Consider the following 19,112-nt stretch of genomic DNA (forward strand, 5'->3'; position numbering starts at 1 on the left):
TCTCTTGCGCGCCGCCTCCCTCCAGACTCTTCCACTTGGAATCTAAAGCCACCGCGAGTCCCTAGAGATGCCCGTCCCCCAACACCAGCCGGGGCCGGGCGAGTGGCGCCCCCCTCCCGAGGCTGCGTTGGCGGCGCCGCGACCCCGCCCTCCCGCGCCTGTCCTTCCCTCTGCTCCGTTCCTTCGCTTCTCGCCAGACCCGGCCCCGGCGTCCAGCTGCCTTCTCGCTGCGGCTCGTCACCTCCGGGGTCCCAGCCTCCACGGGCCGGGGCCGCCGCCGCCGCAGGACGGGGCGGCGGGCCATGGCGTCCTGCGTGGGGAGCCGGACCCTGAGCAAAGATGATGTGAACTACAAGATGCATTTCCGGATGATCAACGAGCAGCAAGTGGAGGACATCACCATCGACTTCTTCTACCGGCCGCACACCATCACTTTGCTCAGCTTCACCATCGTCAGCCTCATGTACTTTGCCTTCACCAGGTGAGGCGGGCCGGGCTGCGCTGGGGGCGCGCCTTTGGGCGAAGGGAAGGGGCGGATGGGAGGCCCTGGCGGGGAGTATGGCCGGGTGAGGAAGTGGGCTGATTGCTCCACGCACACGCTCTTCCACCGGCGGGTATGTCACCTAGCACACCCAGCTTCCTTCCCGACAGCTCCTCTGGACCGGCGTTCGTCCCTACCCTCCAACCCACCCCCATCCCCGCTCCCATCGCCACCGCCACCCCTCTCCATACCACCTTTCCCCATACAGCGCCTCGGGCCACATCAGGAACACTCGTGGGTCACCTAGCACGATCTCCTCCCCCGCCCTTCTCCCGCGGCTCTCAGCGTCGCTCCCCACACACATCACGACACTGGCCCCCTCCTCTCCGGCCTCCGTCCCTGCCTAGCACACCGCATGAATCATCTGGTATATGCACCACTTTCAGCACATACCTTTTCACACTGAAAATACCCCTGCCTTCCACGCACCATACGCAGGCCCAGGACACAACCAGACCCCTTCCCGCGGAACTCCTCCAGTATTCGCCGCTACCCGCGTCCACAAAATGCACACGTGCGGTGCACTCCAGTCTGTATGCATGGCACGCAAATCATCTCGCGTAACCCTTCCCCCAGCCTCAAACACCACTGTCTATACCACAACAGAAACTGCGGCCGTGGACACACACATCACAGTGGACATTCCAGCACTGCCACACAGACACGAACTCACCACACATCACACACAGTGCACGCTCTGTTCTGTTCATCACCTAACATACATGCTGAAATGAGACATTGTCAGGCCACTGTGGCAGTGCCTGGTGCATCATAAATGCTATGGAAAGTGTTAAATAAAATGCACAAACCTCACACACTGTAGCATAACTCTCATATCCCCCTGAAAACACCCCCACACACACTCAAAGCACTTCTAATATATACCTGTGCATAGGAGTTAACCCGGCCCAACTTTTGTCAGCCCAGAGCTTATAACTCTACCTCACTGAACATGTGGCCCTTCAACCCCAAGCCAGGGAACTGATTCATGCCTAAATGACAGGCACACCTTGGGTCCTACTTATAAGGATTTATGTTTTCTGAAGGAACCTCTTTAAAGAAAGAAAAGGTGTGCCTATACCATGCTTAAAAGACCAACCCAGAGAACTGGAGTTTGGGAGCCACACTGTTGGTGTCAAGACTATTCGCGTGACCTTGGTTAAGTTATTTAACCTTTCTCTGAGACTCAGGATCCACCTCTAAAATGGGGATAAAATATGTACTTACCTCATATGGAGTTATAAGGATTAAATGAATATGTGTGAATGCACTTAGCAGAGTACTTGGCACATGATGCATAATTAATGTCAGTTACTTCTCTCCTAGTACATTTATCCAACAATCAATGGTTCTCAGCCCAGATCTGCAGAAACTGTGCAGGGTTATATTCGGTGGCCGCAAGCATTGAGGGAACTTCTGGTATTTAGTGGGTGGGGATTATAAATGTTTATAACGCAAGGGATAGCATTGTACGACAAAGAGTTGTCCCTTACACACAGTCATACATGTGCACCTACACACTTGTATACACACAAGTGCCAATGGTGTCTCCCTTGAGAATCAGTGCACTTTTTCAGATTTTCATAAAACTAATAATGTCCTCCTACATCACACTTGTTCCTTATCTCCACAATCCATTTGACTCTTGATTCTTATTTTGTCAGTGTTTATCTATTTGCATGACTCTATCTAAAGCCATAAAGCATATAAACAATTAATGATTGAGGGAAACAGCTACTATTATTGTAAAATATTCTGCTAATGCTCTGCAGCGGGGTAAGACCAGATCTTTCCACAGTATCCAACCAAGAACATATTTCTAGCTTTGGAGAGAAATCAGTCTTGTCCCTATTTATGGTTGCCCTCAAATACTTATCATGTCATCTGATTTTACCAGCTAGTAGCTGTGTGGCCCCTTAGTTTTGCTAAGTCTCAGTTTCCTTATCTGTATGTAAAGTGAAAATATCTAGTAATACCTGATAGGATTTTATTATAAGGGCTCAATTCATTTTTTTCGATAATCTGTATTTAGCTCAATGCATGACAAATAGTAAGTGCTCAGTAAACATTAGCTATTGTTATTATTACATCATTTCATTGTATGCTAATGCCTTCTAAATTATGTTTGTCATTGAGTGAGAGTATGGTGTGCTCTATAATTAAGAAAAAGGATAAAGACATTGGAAAAATGGACAGTGCTTTGCTTGGATAACATACATCCCTGTTTCATATTAACTTCAGTTTCACTTCATCTCGTGTGGGCTGGCAAGAGATGGAATTAGTGCAGGAGTTTCTTTGGAACTTAGAAAAGTAATTATGGTATTTTATTTTAAATAATGAGAAGCAAGAATGAGCAGTTTGTTTCAACTTTTTATCTTTAATATTATTCTAGGCCCTTTCAGAACAGATCTCTCTTCCTCTTTTCTAATACAGAAAGTCACATTCTTCTGGAATTTCCCTTTTACAGCATATTCTGCCAAAGCATTCAATAAATTACAACAGAGAAACTATGAGAAATGAATATGAATTTTAACAACTTGTCAAACGTAATAGAGAAGGCATAATCTGAACCTCAGGCTATGGCCTTTTCCAAAAATGATAATAATTTTACTTCTTCCACCAATTTCAAAGAGACAGAAGTCACATATTAAAGAACTACTTAATAACAAGTTTCATGTTATAGAAAATCATAAGCACCATTGGTACAATTAGTACTTACTGTGTCTTACTCATTTTTTGTAATGATTTGTGACCCTTTAAACCGAGACATTACAGTGATAGCTCTGTCTTCTTCCATAAAGACTGAAAGTAATTACTTCTTAAAGTTTGTTTTTCAAAGACTAGTAGTTGAAGAGAGCCAGTGATAGAGTACTTTCGGGGTGTCAGATTACCCGTATGTGTGAAACAGTACCTGGGTCATGTCACATGCTGCAGAGACACAGCAAGAATTTAGGATTGGCAAGGATTAGATGCCTCTCACAGAAGTCTGAGACAAGTTTGGACTTATCAAGCAGTTCTTTTGTTAAATAACAACTAGGCCAACTCGCTGTTAAATCATAGCGTTTAAACCTCCAGTCCCTATCACTGACAATAAAGCCAGATGTTATTGAATCATTCCCCCTAAGATTGGAAAAGCTCACTTTGCCACATTTTAGGATAAGTATTTTTAGAAATTAAATGCTTTGGCGTATGTCTTATAAGTTTGTTCAGCCAAAGTAGGGCAAGGAGAGCCTTTCCCTTAAGCTCAGGGTGCCTCATATTTACGCTGCTTTCATAGGTTGGTAAACTTGGAAATGTTGAATGGCCTTACTTTCAAAAACTCAGGCTTTAGATTTGAAAACACCGACATTTACGAAATCACATTCGTAGCAGCTCACTCCCTCCTTAAGAGGCACCTGGCAGTAAAACAGTGGCGTCAGTCTCTCCAGTGACACTTGTCCAGCAAAAATCATCACTTACCCAGAAGAGATTGCCTTCCTGCAGCTTCCTGCACCTAAGGGATCATCTGCTTACCTATGGTTTCTCCTTGATATGGGACTGAGGAGGCGGGTGAGGGCAGGGAAATGGACAGACTTTTGATTGATTGATTTTTATTTGTTTGTGATACTGGTTTTCACTTCATTTCCTTTAGTGGCTCTGGAGCTGCAGCTCTTCATCTTATCACGGAGCCGTAGTTCCACCTTCTGTGTGTCTTCCCTCCTGGATGCCTGCCAGCCTTCCCTGTTCTTTCCCTTTAGACCATATCAATTCCCATTAGAAGAAAATAACTCCTGACCCTGCTGACTCAGTTGTCTTGAGCCTGTTTCCTTTATGTACATCATGTTCTTTCTCTCCCAATAACAGAAGGCCTGGCCGTCCTTGTTCCAGGACACCAGCAATGTTAAATGATCCTCCATATCGGCTGTGTGCTGGGGCTACACCAGCCTTGGAGGTGTAGGAGCGCACTGTGTTAGATGGGGCCATCTAAAGAGGTCCAGTTAACAGCCATCATAACATTTGTCTTCCTCATTTCCTATTTGAATCATAGTTTTTATTGGATTTAAATAAGCACCTTTTAGGGACTTCCCTGGCAGTCCAGTGGTTAAAGACTTCGTGCTTCCACTGCAGGGGGCGCGGGTTCGATCCCTGGCCGGAGAATTAAGATCCCGCATGCCCCGTGGTGCGGCCATAAATAAATAACCACCTTTTAATTATCCTCTCTTATCCTTATTTCTGGTGTTTTATGTCCTTAATAAGATTATACATTTATTGAAGGAGAAAATGTGTCATATTTCTTTGGGGTCTTCTGTAGTAAATAAGCATCTGAGTGACTCAGATATTTATTTGGTTTAGATGATGCTTACCTCAGAGAATTTACATGCCCAGTATTGCTGCCTAGTGTTTAGCATTTTAGGTATAATTCTATTACCAAGTGTAATATAGTTTATTTTGTGATATAATCCCTCTAGCCCCAGATTTCTATAGGGAAGTTATCAGCGTTTTAGTCTCAACAAATCTGGAAGCCAGGGGCTCGTCCAGGCAGCTAGGACTGCTTTCCTGAGCCCTAGGTCCTGCTGGCATCACATTTAATTTAGTTCAACAGTCCGCACTCCGCCCAGCCCAGGTCTCCGCCATCCTGGAGTTCATCTAGTTTATCTTCACCAGGTCCAGTTGGGCCTCAGTAGCTTTCAGAGCTGTCCTCCTATGCCCATGGCCAGGCTTTGGCTCAGCAAACCCCCTGCTCTCTGGGATAGACACTCCCAGGCCTTGACTCCATTTCCCTCCAGTCCATCCTCCACACTGCTTTCCTCATGACCTTTTGAAATCGAGATCGTGATCTCATCCGTCCCTTGCTTACACTCTTTCCCTGGATCCCCATCACCTATAGCACGTGCTTGCTGGACCCTAATGCCAGGATGGCACCTCTCTCTGACTAGAGAGCACCTCCTGCCTACCTGTGAGCCCATGGCATTCCTGGCAACGCACCTGGATGGTCCCCCTCCAGACACCTTTCTTGATTGTTCCAGGAAGCTCAGAGGAAGAAATGTTTATATACTTCTCAACATTTTTTTTATTATTGTATCTCTCCTGTTGTAGTATTTGTTTCTGTATCAGTTTCTTGAGGCCAGATATCTCAATCATCACAGAATACAAACCCAGTAAATGCTAAATGAATCAAATATAAAAAATCATTTATACAATATGAACTTTCAAAAACTATCACTCTTCTCTTTTAGTTGATATGTTAGCTATAATTCTTTTTTTTTTTTTTTTTTTTTTTGCTGTACGCAGGCCTCTCACTGTTGTGGCCTCTCCCGTTGCGGAGCACAGGCTCCAGACGCGCAGGCTCAGCGGCCATGGCTCACGGGCTCAGCCACGCCGCGGCATGTGGGATCCTCCCGGACCGGTGTCCCCTGCGTTGGCAGGCGGGCTCTCAACCACTGCGCCACCAGGGAAGCCCAGCTATAATTCTTAAAAAGAATCCTAACTTTTTATAAAATGAAACGAATGTAGTCTTCAAAGATAATACCAAAGCTAGTTAGCATCGGTCCACCTTGTAACCCGGGACTGAGTTTTCCATTGGGAGAGAGGATCCTTAACAGTGACTAGCCTTATAAACCTGAGCCTACCTGTGTGTCTCAGTTTCAAGGATTCCTATTAAAGAGATAGAAAGGAGAAGATAGGAGGGGGAGAGGGGACAATCAACTTTGCAGCCTTAGGAGTCAGGATAGAGTTCTTACCTTCCTGGCCCCAGGGAGACAGCCTTGTCTAAAAATTGTCTGTGAGTGAATGGAGTTTGTTTTCCCGGTCTCCTTGCCCACTGCCTGTAGCCTGTTGTTCAAGTTTAAGAATCTGAGTCCAAAACTCTTTGAGTTCAAACCTTTGTTAAAAAAAAAACTCAGGGCTTTCCTTATACTTGTCCCGCTTTTAGGGTTCTCTCCTGGGTAGTTACCTGTACTCAAACAGGGGTGACAGAAGGAGTTGAGATGTTTGAGTACTTGATTGTTCAGCACTGGGGCAGGAAGGTGCAGTGGAGCCTGTGGACCCAGGCCGTGTGACTCCCTCTCACGTTACCTGGGTCTCGGGCCTGCTCAGCCCTGGCCTCTTGCTCTTTCTGGCACCCACCACCTTGAGAAGACCTGCTCTGTGCCAAGCGTTGTGCTGGGGCGCTGGAGATACAGTAGGTGAGTGAGATGGGGCCTGAAATTACAATTTTACTCTAATCCATTCAGTATTTTCACTGTGTATGGTCAGGGCTACCCCAGCGTGCTTCTGGGGCTCCTCCTAAATTTAGCAGAATTTTAGGTGCCTCCCTGGGCTTGTCGGTATCATACCGGTAAGGGTAGCAGTGTTGACCTAGAGCCAGCATTCCAGAAGCCCTGGCACCTACTTCACTCTGCCTCTATTTGTCGTAACTGTGGGCAAGATAAAGCAAGAGCTTTATTTTCTTCATCCTTCAAGTAGAGATAATACTCCCCCACAGAACTGTGGAGCAGTTCAATCCAATGCCAGCTGAAAGGTCTTTGGAAAGTTCAGAGCCCCAGAGACCGAGGCGCTTGTTATTAGAGCCTCAGAGGACCTAAGAAAGAGGTCAGGGCACTGCCACGGCATCACAGTTGAAAGCTTGAAGTCCTTTTATTTTTTGTTGCTGCAAAGTAAAATGTCTTATTTGAGCAAGAATCCTGAGGCCAGGAGAAGTCAAGATGGGGGTCTGGCAGCCCTGACTGCAGGTTATGAGCTCCCCTGGGAAGTGAGAACTACGTTGCCCCCTCAAAGCCTGAGGAGATGGTAACAACCCCACGAACAGGGGCCAGTCTTGTGTGAACAATCGAGGTGGTTTTTTGGTTTGGGGGGTGTCTTAGCAGGTTAATCAGAGACAGTGCCAGCGAATTGAAAACTTTTCTCTCAGGCCAAAGTTATACTAAGATAATAATTTAATTTTTATGTCTTATTGTGCTTTTCATCATGATTCTCTCAAGAATCAGGACCAAGTTTGTTCATCTTTGTCCCCAACGATAGGTGTCAGCTAGCTGAGGGGATGGGTGGACAGACATTGTAAATTAATAACTGACAGGCCCTCTGTGCCAGGCACTGTTCTAAGTCCATCGCACGTGTTAAGTTATTTTATCCTCACAACAACCCTGTGAGGTAGAACTATTATTACCCTTTGATATACTGAGAAGGAAACCAAGGCACAGAGAGGTTGAGTAATCTGCCCAAGGTCACACAGGCTGATAAGTGTGAAGTCAGAATTCTGGTCCATGCCGTCTGGCCACAAGCCTGTCTTCCTTGTCACTGCACCAAACAGCCTCCTAAAGGGGGAAAAACTTAGACTTTGGAGTCAGTAAAATGCAGATTATGATCATTTCCCCCCTTTGAGGGTGTTAGGAAGATTAAGAGAGCTAACATGCAAAGCAGCTAGCTAGCTTTCTGAGTGCGGCACAGATCTAGTGGATGTCCAGAGATAAACGCTTCTTGTCCTCTAATTGAGGGTCTCTGGAGTCAGTAGTGTGGTCTTTGGGGCCTTTGCAGCCAAGTTGCTTTTCATGGTTAACTATGGAAAATGTCTGTGTCCCTCGGCATATGGTTAAGTCTCTGGATTACTGGGAGCTGAGAGAGAAGAGGCCACACCAGAGCTTACAGAATGGCCCTGTGTGGTCAGCTTGTCAGGAGCCCGATGGCGTGGGCAGCCTCCGCAGTCATGCATTCCGTTCTTTCTGCGCGCCCACCTCTTGCAGGGACTGTGCTGGATGCCGAGGGTACACCCTCTGTAGTCTCAGGAAAGCCAGAGGGTGTATCTGGGGCTGCTAGTCTGATAGGACTCAAGATTTCTTCTTTAGCTCACCTGCCTAGCCTTCAATCTTTGATCACAGGAGTTTGATCTTCCTGTACTGTATATTTTCAGTTTTGCCAAAGACCTTGCTGTCCATCTTTGATACTTTTTGTTTTTCTAATTAGGCAAATATAAAACGGCCAACTTTTCAGACTCACTGCTGTTTTACTTCTGAAACTAGGCCATTCTTTTGATCCTGTCTTTCTAATAAAATGGCTCAAAATTTACAAAATTGCAGTTTCATTGTTTTATCACTGATCTCAAGTTCTTACAAATTTAATGTTGATGTATAATTGACTTTTTTGAAACGTAACATACCTACATTGCTTAAAATCCAAGATACACCAAACGGTATACAGTGAAAAGTCTCGCCCCACTCTTCTTTTATCCTCTTTGGAGAAAACCAGTGTCACCATACCTTGGATGGATTTCCAGAGACATGCTATGCAGCCATGAGCAGAAGTTACAAGTTATAGATACATATACACGCTCTCTTTTTTGCATAGAAAGTTGCTTACTATACTCACTGTTCTGCAAATTGCTTTGTTGACTTCATGATCTCTTAAATTATTCTGTATCAGTTAATTCATTAAAAGCTTCCTTCTTTTTACAGCTGCCTAGTACTCCATTTTGAGACGGAGCCATAATTTACTTAATCAGTCCCTTTTCGGTAGACATTGAGTTGTTTCCAAGTTTTGCTAATACATATAATGCCACAGTGAACAACCTTGTACCTATGTCATTTTTGCATAAATGAAGGTATATCTGTGAGATACATTGTCATACGTGGAATTGCTGGGTCACAGGGTATATGCATTTGTAAATTAATATGTTGCCAAATGGCACTCCATAAAGTTGGTATGTGAGAATGCCTGTTTATTTCTGCATAGCCTCACCAGCTCAGTCATTAAATTTTTACCTTTGTCCATAAGGTAGATAAAAATGGTCTCTTTGTGTTGTTTCCATTTCCCCATCTCTTACCATGAACAAGGTTGAGCATCATTTTTTTTCACTTGCCTGAGAACCAATGGATTTTTCTGCTCTGTGAACTGTCCCTTCATATCTTTTGTCCATTTTTCTATTTGCTTTTCTTTGTCCATTAGTTCTTTCTGTTAATTGATTTGGGGGGAGAGCTTTGTAATTAGGGGAATTAACCCTTTGCCTTCATATGAGTTGCAGATATTTTTTCCAAGTTTATGATTTTGTTACTGATTTCTTTGCCATGCAGATTTGTCAGCTTTCTCCTTTATGACTTCGGAGGTTTGTATCGTACTTTCAAAAGGCCTTCCCCACTCTGAGATTGTTGTGTTTTGTTTGGGGGTTTTGGGGTTTTTTTTAATTCTCCCATCATTTCTTCTAGAATTTTGTTTTGGTTTCACTTTTAGTTTCTTGAATCATCCAGAATATATTTTGAGTTATAACTCGTGAGTTAATGGGACTCCATCTTCTTTTCCTAGGCCACATTTATTCATTTTAGCCTTGCTTTTATTTTGTAACTTACAAATTGCATGCCCTGTCAAACTCTCATGCCGTCCCTGTGCATCTACCATGAGTCAGGTTAATTTAGGATGACAGATAAGTTTTCATGAGGCAGTTTGGCAAAGAGGAAGGATCATCATCTTCAGAGTCTAGCAGGCCTGGTTTTGAATGCTGGCTCTGTAACTTCTTACCTCCACAATCTTGGGCAAGTTACTAAACCTATCTGAGCCTTTGTTACCTCAGATGGTTGATAATAGCCCCGTGGGTTGTGACAATTAGAGATAATGTCTAGAAACTGCCTGTTCAGTGCCTGGCACACAGTAGACACTTGATAAACAGGAGCTATTATCATTGCTGTCCTTATTAGCAATATCAGTAGTGTGATTTGGTCTGAATGAGGACATTGTGTTCCTACCCTCACTGTGTGTAGCCATCCTTCAGTAAAAGTTGGTGTTCCTGGAAGTTGGATATGGGGCTTCTCTGCATAAGCCAGAGGGCATGGCAAGTGCCCTGGTAATGGTCGGGCTGGCATTTTTAGGTTGTGTTCATGACCTCTGGGCAGGTGTTTAATTATTAGTATGTCCATTAAAATAAGATTGTACTTTTTAATGCACTTCCTTCCTGCAGAAGGAAGTCTGTCTGATTCTGTAGTTTGGTTTTGTAATCAGATCTCTGAAGGTAACAGCCAAGCATTATTTGCCCAGCATTAGTTTAGGGTTACTTGGCCATATGATGATCTAGGAAACGTTTAAGATCTGTATGATCTCTTATTTCAGAACCTTACGTTCAATCCTGTCATAAATCTGGAAATCATTATGAAATGATGATTTACAAAATATCCTAAGGTATTTTGGTATTTGGGTGCAGAAACTGAGCAGCCTAAACAGAAGTTGGCATCTAAGTTAACTTCTGCTTCTAAACCAACACCCCAGGACCCAGTCCTTAACTAGGTAATTCATTATTGTTTCATTCCATACCTTTTCATGTATGTATTCCGATGCTCTAGAACTTCTTTCTACGCAAACTTGGTTTTCTTCTAAGATTTTTTTTGACCTGTTTCTTTTCCTTTAGTAATATTTAATCTTAATTTAATAATTGTCTTTTGAAAACTCTTTTACTACAGTCCTTCTCTAGATAAACCCAACTTCTTTTATAATTTTAAGATTTATTGCTACCAGTCTCATCATCTCTAAACTATCTCCTTCCATTCTGTTTCATCTCACATTTTCTGTCTACACATCCTGCGTCTTTCGAAACTGAAACACTGAACTTCCGTCTCCCAAGCTTCTCAATAATTATCAATACTTCAGAAAATTTTACTGTCATGTATTTCTCTTTTCCCACTTTTGTTTGCTTCTCTGAGCCCCAAATATGTTACTAGACTCTTCTTTTTTGTTGCAAACTCTAAATTCTTCACCATCAATGTTAAGAAAATTTCCATTTGGGAAATTTTGCTTCATTTTAAAACAGTAAATTTTCTTCCATAATCAATAATCAGTCCAGAAGTATATTGAGGGCCTATTAGTGAATAATTCCCTGCCATTAGGAGTTTACTTTCTACAGAGAAGATAGACAACATATAAACCAACAAATGTAATCATTTCAGTTACTGGGGTTATAGAGGAGTTAAACACAGTAATACATTAGAAATGACCAGGCAGGAGAGGGGGGAAGCTTATCTCCTATTTACAATTCTTTTGCTTCTGCTCTGAGTTTAAATCTTGTATTTTGTTTTCTCTTAATTTTTCTTTCTTTTTTTTAAGATTAATTTTTATTGGAGTATAGTTGCTTCACAATGTTGTGTTAGTTTCTTGCTGTACAGCAAAGTGAACCAGTCATATTCACACGCTCTTAATTTTTCTTTTAACATTTTTTACTGGTGCTTTCTGCTTATGTGACACTGCCCCATTTTTATTCATCCCTTAGATAGCCAACTGCCCATATTTGACAAGTGACTGCATAATCTCATTGCATTATACCCTTATTCCTTATAATCTTATGCTTCCTTTCTGATTCCTGAACAATTTTTCTGCCACCGTCTATGTAGTAAAGGTCATCTTTAGTTAGTCTTAAAACCAAAAGGTATTTCTCCAAAATAAATCTTACCTTTTGACATCCTGGGTATTTTTAATTTTTTTTTTAAAGAACTGTGATTCTCAAATGCTTGTCTGAGCAGAATGTATGTTGGGGTGTGAGGTTACCAATTGCCTTCCTCACCAGAACTGGACTTGACTATGTGACACTGTATTATTTTAAGAAATGATAGTGAATAGTAAATAGTGTGTGTAATGACTTAGCTCAGCAAAATAAAGTTAGCAATCCCCCAGTTTTTAGAACATGGAACTCTTACTCCTTCTAGGGTGACTATTTAGATCCAGAAATGAATACTCAATGTTCCTTTTCTATTTTCAGGGATGACTCTGTCCCAGAAGACAACATCTGGAGGGGTATCCTCTCCGTAATTTTCTTCTTTCTTATCATCAGTGTCCTAGCTTTCCCCAATGGTAAGTGATGCAACGCTTTATCGCATTTCTCCTGTGCATTGTGCCCTTGTTGGTATTTTTGAGATGCATGTCATCTGGAAGATGAAACCAGAGGGTGGAATAAAAAAAGGCTCTTGAGTGTTGTATGGTGGTTAAGGGCACAGGCTCTGGAGACAGACTGCGCTTTCTGCCACTTCCTAGCTCTGTCCCTCTTTAAGACATTTCTCTCTGAAATGGAGAGAAGTACAGTTGTAAGGGTTAACTGAATTAAAACAAGTAAATACTCTGAACAGTGACTGACAAATTGTAAGCTCTCAATGAATGTCAACTATGATTCTTGTTGCTGTGTTTATTATCAGCCAAGTCATAAAATGCTCAATTACTGTTCAGTTACTCCTTTTTTCCTAAGGACAGGGTCAGTGCTCTAAAGAGTATTACTTAAATAATTGTTGTCTTAACTGTAAACTTTGTTGGGATGAGAATTTTCATTATCAGGTTAAAAAAAATGATTACTGTGAAATTTTCCCCCATCATGATTATAGAGTGAGGCAAAAACCTTGGTTTAAAAACTAATTTGGTATCTTGTCATACTTAAGGTTCGTACCTTTCCTCTGAATTGTCCCTTATGAGTTGCTTTATTTTTTCTTATTCCCCTTTAGTACTTTCTCCCTGGAATATTCTCTATTTATTCTCTGTGAGTGATTTCTAAACGCTCACTTTTTATATCCTGTTTCTTTTTTTTTTTAAGTGTTTTTGTTGTTGTTGTTTTTGTTTGTTTTTTTGATGTAGACCATTTTTATAAAGTCTCTATTGAATTTGTTACAATATTGCTTCTTTCTGTCTTATGTTTTGGTTTTTTGGCTGTGAGGCATGCTCCCCAACCAGGGATCGAACCCACACTCCCTGCATTGGAAGGCGAAGTCTTAACCACTGGACCACCAGGGAAGTCCCTCCTGTTTCTTTTACACTTAGGATATTTTGTAACTGTTTCAGTCTTTTTTTATGAGTTATGCTCCGTGGGCCCTGCTCAGGTTTTAAATGTGATGATTTAAGATGTGCTTCTTCTCCATCCTCCCATCGTCGAATATAATGTGTAATATTAGGAGCTCATTATGAATGTTACGGATTGTTATCTGAAGCTGTGCTGTGGTGCTAGGATTCTAATACCAATTCCAGTGCGTGTGGCGGGGGGTTGGTGTCCCTGCACCAACAGGCAAGTTGCACACCAGCTGGGTGTCCTACAGTGCTACTCTATTCTGACACTGTCTACCTGGAGGGAGCATCAGATTCCACAGGTTAAGTCCCACAAGGCTGCTGCTGCCCCCGCTGCAGATGCTAATCACAAGTCCAGGGTGTCACCTGTGCTTCTGACCAGACGGCTATAAATCCTCCTTGGGTTTGATTAATTTGTTAGAACAGCTCACGGGACTCAGGAAACCAGTTTGCTCACTAGATGACTGAGAATATTAATCAAAAGCCAGATGAAGAGATGCGTAGGGTAAAGTCTGTGGGAAGGGGCGAGCAGCGTCCATGCCCTCTCCGGGCACGCCACTCTCCCCAAATCTCCACGCCCTCACCAACCCAGAAGCTTTCTAAACCCTACCCTTTTAGTTTCCTATGGGAGTTTCAGTACGTTGGTATGATTGATTAAATCTTTGGCCATTGATTCAACCGCCAGCCCCTCCCTGCTCCCCAGAGCTCAGAGGGTGTGGGGCTGAGGGTTCTTGCCCTCTAATCCCATTGTTGGCTTCACTGACCCCCATCCTGAGCGGCTTCCCAAAAGTCACCTCATTAACATAACAAAAGATGCTTCTCACTCTCATCACTTAGGAACTTCCAAGGAGTTTAGGATTCTGTTCCAGAAAGGGGACAAAGACCAAATACTTACTTCTTATAAATCACAGTATCACACATGGCAAGTCCTGTAGGCCTTCCAAAATGTTGGCAGTGGAATTTCGTTCTGTATTTTTGTGGGTTCTGCTGGTAGCATAATAATCCAACCAGTAAAACCATGATTCTGAATCCTTCAGGGAATGGATTGTTCTAGATAGCCAAGTTATTTGGCAGCTGAATTTAGTTCTCTAACCACTCAAGCTTTTAGATTAAATTTTACTTTTATTTTTGTTATTGTTATTTTTTTTTTTTTTAGTGAAAGCCTTTCAAGTTATGAAAACCTCTGTCTTAGTATAGGCCTCTATAATAGAATACCATAGACTGAGCGGCTTAAACAGCAGAAGATTCATCCTGTGGCAGAATTCTTCTCCAGCTGTGAACCTGTGAAATCAAGCAAGTTCTGTGCTTACAGAATACAGTAGTGGGCCAGGCACAGAGTAGGCATTCCCATTCCCAAAGGAAGAAACAGGAAAGAAGGAAGGGGTGACAAGCCCCAGGCAAGTCCAAAACATAGGAAGGCAAACTCTAGGAGATCTCTCAAGGCTCGAGAATAATCCTCTTCGGCTTGATGCTCTGCCTTCCAGACCTACTGGAGCAGTAGTCTGCCTCCACAGCTTTCCCAGTGGGGGTCAAATCCCCAGGGCTCCTGTCCCCTGCCCCAGCAGAGCCAGGTGTTGGTCTTGCCCTTTGAAACCAAGGTGGAGGTAGTCCTCCTCCCCTCCCCCCATGGCCCTGTGGTGCAAATGACAGCCTGGATGATCTCTGAGCCACCTCGGAGTCCTTCCTCCTATGTCTTAAAGGATAGCAAATGTTCACAGTCAGGTAGCTCTGTGGTTTGGCCCTGTAGGGTCCAGGAGGTACAATAGTCTTCAGCTTCAGGGTTAGAATTTCAACATATGAATTCTGGGGGGGGCACAGACCTTCAGTGCACAGCACCTGCATACCTTATGCAGGTATGACCAACATAGTCTGGCCTTTCCACAATGATGAAAGTTCTGATGATGCAGAGTGACTGGAGTATGAAGATAAAATATTCAAAATATAGATAGGTCACGGAATGCAGGGGGATTGGGCGCTCTGGCATTCGCTTTCTAGGAAAAGTCCCCAGTGTTGAACAGCTGGTCTAGCTATTTGCCGACTTTCTTTTTCCTGCCACTTCCTTCACATAAAATCTCAGGATTTTAGGTTTAGGGAGAGCTTGGACCTTATGGAGCCCATCCTTTCTTTCAAGGGTGCTGTGCTATAGTGCAACTTAAAGTGGCCACTTGGGGCATCAAGCCTTTTACACACACTGAAAATACCAGAGGCTATGGGTGGTCCCCCTGAGCTCTAGAACCTGGCCTTACAAAGATGGAGTAAGAATACAGCCCAGAAAGAGGAGATTGTGAGCTGCATCTCAGATTTGATACCAACACAGGGTCTATGGCCACCAGAGTCCCTAGGGAAGGTGAGTAGGTGACAGTTCAGGTAGTGGTCACCATCACCCCCCTCAGCCTTCTACCTTCTGTATCCTGTGAAGTTCTGCTGCTTACTTCCCGGCCATCACTTGATGCCGTGAACATTATTGTTCTATGCCCTCTATTCCTATTTCTCATCTTGTCTGTGCCCTACCATCCTTTTTTTTTTTTTTTTTTGCGGTACGCGGGCCTCTCACTGTCGCAGCCTCTCCCGTTGCGGAGCACAGGCTCCGGACGCGCAGGCTCAGCGGCCATGGCTCACGGGCCCAGCCGCTCCGCGGCATGTGGGATCTTCCCGGACTGGGGCACGAACCCGTGTTCCCTGCATCGGCAGGCGGACTCTCAACCACTGCGCCACCAGGGAAGCCCCTAAATTTTTATTTTTAAATCAGTCAATCAGAACATAGTACGTGTGCAGGAAACTGATCAATCCAAAGGTATGTCTGTTCTTCAAGTCTCCAGCTTTCCTTGGCTGTGTGTTCATTGTTTCCTAGTTCTTCACAGCTTCAAAGGTTGCTTTTCTGCTTTTTAAAAAATTTAAACTTGCTCTTTCTGAGAGCCATTTTGGAAGTTTGAGGATTCTCAAAGATCAGTCTCTCCATAGCCATGATTTTACAGATATCCCTTCTGTGGAGCTTTGGCAGGAGCTGGGCTTTGGGGCTTCATTAGCAGCTGTTTTTCTTGAGGTTCCAAAAGCCCTGAAGGTTGGGGGATTAAATCTGTTGGACGTGACATTTTGCATGATTTCTGCTGAATTTTCCTCTCTTCCTTCATGAAGACATCTAATCTTCATTGTCCACTTACCTGGCTGAGTCTCTCATGGTGGGACTGGGCTTTTGTTCTCCTCTTGGAAAGATAAAAGTTGTTTGTTTTATGCTTTTCTTATCCTGGCTGCCCGGACTTTGTGATACACACAAAGCGGGGAGGACCCACAGGGCTCATGTAGTTCAGCCTGCTCCATTTACGGCTCAGGAAGCTGAACCCAAGGCCGTCAGTCACCCCTGAGCTGCCACCCAGCCGCTGATGCCGGCCTGCTGTTAGGGCTCCGGCTCCCACACATTTCTGTACTCGGCGAAGTCCTGGCCTTTTCTCATAGGAGGCCCATCGTGAGGTGTTTCGTCTCTGTCTTCTACGTGTTTCTATCTCCCTCCGCTTCTTCTCTCTGTCAGTCTCTGGCTTTTCTTTTTCCCAGGAGCACAGTCTTAGGGCCTGAGCTGGCCCATGCCTAGTGTGCTTTGGACCTCACGCCCAGCGGCGGTGGTTGTGCCTTTGCTGCTCTGGAGCCCAAATGTCAGCCCGCAGATTGATCTGAACCTTCCGCCACCAAAACCAAGGGCTCAGATTTAGAAAAGGACAAAGTCCATTCAGCATTCTGTGCAGGAAGGACAAGGACCTTAGGGAAGCAGTGCTTGGAGGGACCATCTTGCAGCCACGTGTACAAAGCAAACACAGTGTCAGCCTTGTTCTCTAAAGAGCCATTTGCTCACACTTTACATCAGATTAGTAAAACTGTAAGTCTTCCACATTAAAGAATGCTGTTATTGAATATTTTTTAAATTGGGGGTGGCCTTGGAGGGCGCCCTAGAGATGATGGGGGAGCTGGCAGGCACTGGGAAAGGGTACTCCTGGGCATGTGGCTGCCCCCCCTCCCCCCAGCTGGCATTCAGACTACAGCCTTTGCAGGAGCCATGGTGCTAGGTGGATGCTTCTCCGAGTGCAATGGACATGACTCTTCTTGTTCCAATCTCGTCACCTTCTCTTCCTCTCTCCCCACCCTTGGCACAAATTCTCAAATTAAGTAATGGAATGAATGGGAGCAATGGAGCCCAGCATTTGCCTTGTCCTTGAAAGGCAGTTTTGGGGAAGTGCCCGCAGTGGATGGCATTCCCAGAATGGCTCTGTTTTGGCAACTTCAAACGCATTTATCCTTGACCTAGTAAAGGCTGCCCTGAATGTTTAAGTATAGGCCTAAATTTGGTTGTGTCCATAGGTCTCGTATGTGTGAGTTTACATATGCTCTCTGTGTGCTAGAATTGATCAACTCCTACAGGAGGGGCCCTCTGGTTCTTTTTGTACAGAGTCTAGATAGCAAAGAAGGCCCTTGACTTTCTCCATGAGGTTTATAACAGTCAGGATGCTTTTGGCCACAAGTAATAGGAAACCCCTTTCAAAATGGCTTAAAGGATAAATAAAATGTTTGCTTTCTTACATTACAAGAAGTTCTGAGATAGAGTGGTTCAGGGCTGACTAATTCAGCAGCTCAGTGACACGTGAAGACCCAGGTTCTTTACCTGTTTCTGCTCCACCATCTTCAGCAAGATGCCTGTGCTTTGCTGCCCTCGTGGTCTTGGGACAGCTGCTGGCTGCACTGCTGAAATGTAGTCACAGAGAGTGTCCAACAGAACAAGAGGTCATGTCTTCCCATGCATCTTTTTAAGAGTGAAGAGGCCTTTTCTAGAAACCCCCCAGCACACTTGCTCTCACTCCTCTTTGATTAGGCTTAGGCCACATGCCTCTGCTCCAAGCAGACCTGAGGACAGGCGTTTACAGTGGCTGGAGGACATCAGAGGCATATCATAGATCTCTAGTAGATCTTCACTGACTGAAAGAATAAAAGAGAAACAGGATAACCTCCACTGGCTTAGAACTTACCCCTGAGTTACATGGGGGAGGAGTGGAGACTCGGAATTTCATTTGACAGTCAACAGGGTGAGTGGCGGGGTGAGGGCTAGAGTTCCTTCCTTCAGTCCTACAAACAGACATGGAGAGAGACCCTGAGGGGAGACCTTGGAGGCAGAGGGTGTGTTACCTACGCCCGCTTCTTTCCTGCTGTCTTCTCTCCCATTCTCTCTCTTTTGGTTCCCTTGAAAAAACTATTTTAAATGCCACGTCCACCTCCTTATAGCAACTGACACTCAAGTGTAAGTGTAATTTTAACTGTGCCACTGTGTCATTGGAGTGTAATTACAATTGCATCACTCTCGCCACTGCAGTGAAATTTAGAAACCTGTTGCATCTCCAGCTGGCTGTGAGATTTCTTTCAACAGGTGACTTCTGTGTGCTTTTCCAGCTCCTGAGGGCCTCCATGGACTCTTCCTGCCCTTCCCCCACCCCCGCCCCGACCCAAACCACCACAGCCTTACCCTGTACCCCCAGTGCCCGGCCCAGAGTGGCCTCTCAATCAATATATGTTGAATTAAGAATGAATCTGCCAGGAAAAAAGTTCACAGATTAGCCCTCTCTTTTCCTTTCCTCATCTGCAAGAGTAGCACCGTTCAGCACTTCGGTCAAGGTATTTTGAAGAGAGTGAGATAACTAGTATTTCTTGATTTTCCTGCGTTTATCCTTCCCTTTCTCCTTTGGCCTCTTCTCATTTCTCTGAGCTGAGATAGTGTGAATCACATCTCCTTGACGCATGAAGGTGGTAAAAATGAGGGGAAAAAAAG

The 19,112-nt window shown here is 44.3% G+C and overlaps 1 protein-coding gene across 1 annotated transcript in view; it reads left to right on the forward strand.

Annotated features, from left to right (window-relative positions):
* Positions 1–176: 176 nt before the first annotated feature.
* Positions 177–19,112, forward strand: part of PTDSS1 (phosphatidylserine synthase 1) — a 67,970-nt gene continuing 49,034 nt past the window's right edge. Inside the window, exons 1-2 of the mRNA XM_081258752.1 lie at positions 177–481; positions 12,246–12,337. Of these exons, the coding sequence (XP_081114878.1) occupies positions 303–481; positions 12,246–12,337 (271 nt within the window). The 5' untranslated portion in view covers positions 177–302. The remainder of the gene's footprint in view (positions 482–12,245; positions 12,338–19,112) is intronic.

Source organism: Mesoplodon bidens, assembly GCF_964165515.1.
Source record: "Mesoplodon bidens genome assembly, chromosome: 16".
Taxonomy (NCBI): domain Eukaryota; kingdom Metazoa; phylum Chordata; class Mammalia; order Artiodactyla; family Ziphiidae; genus Mesoplodon; species Mesoplodon bidens.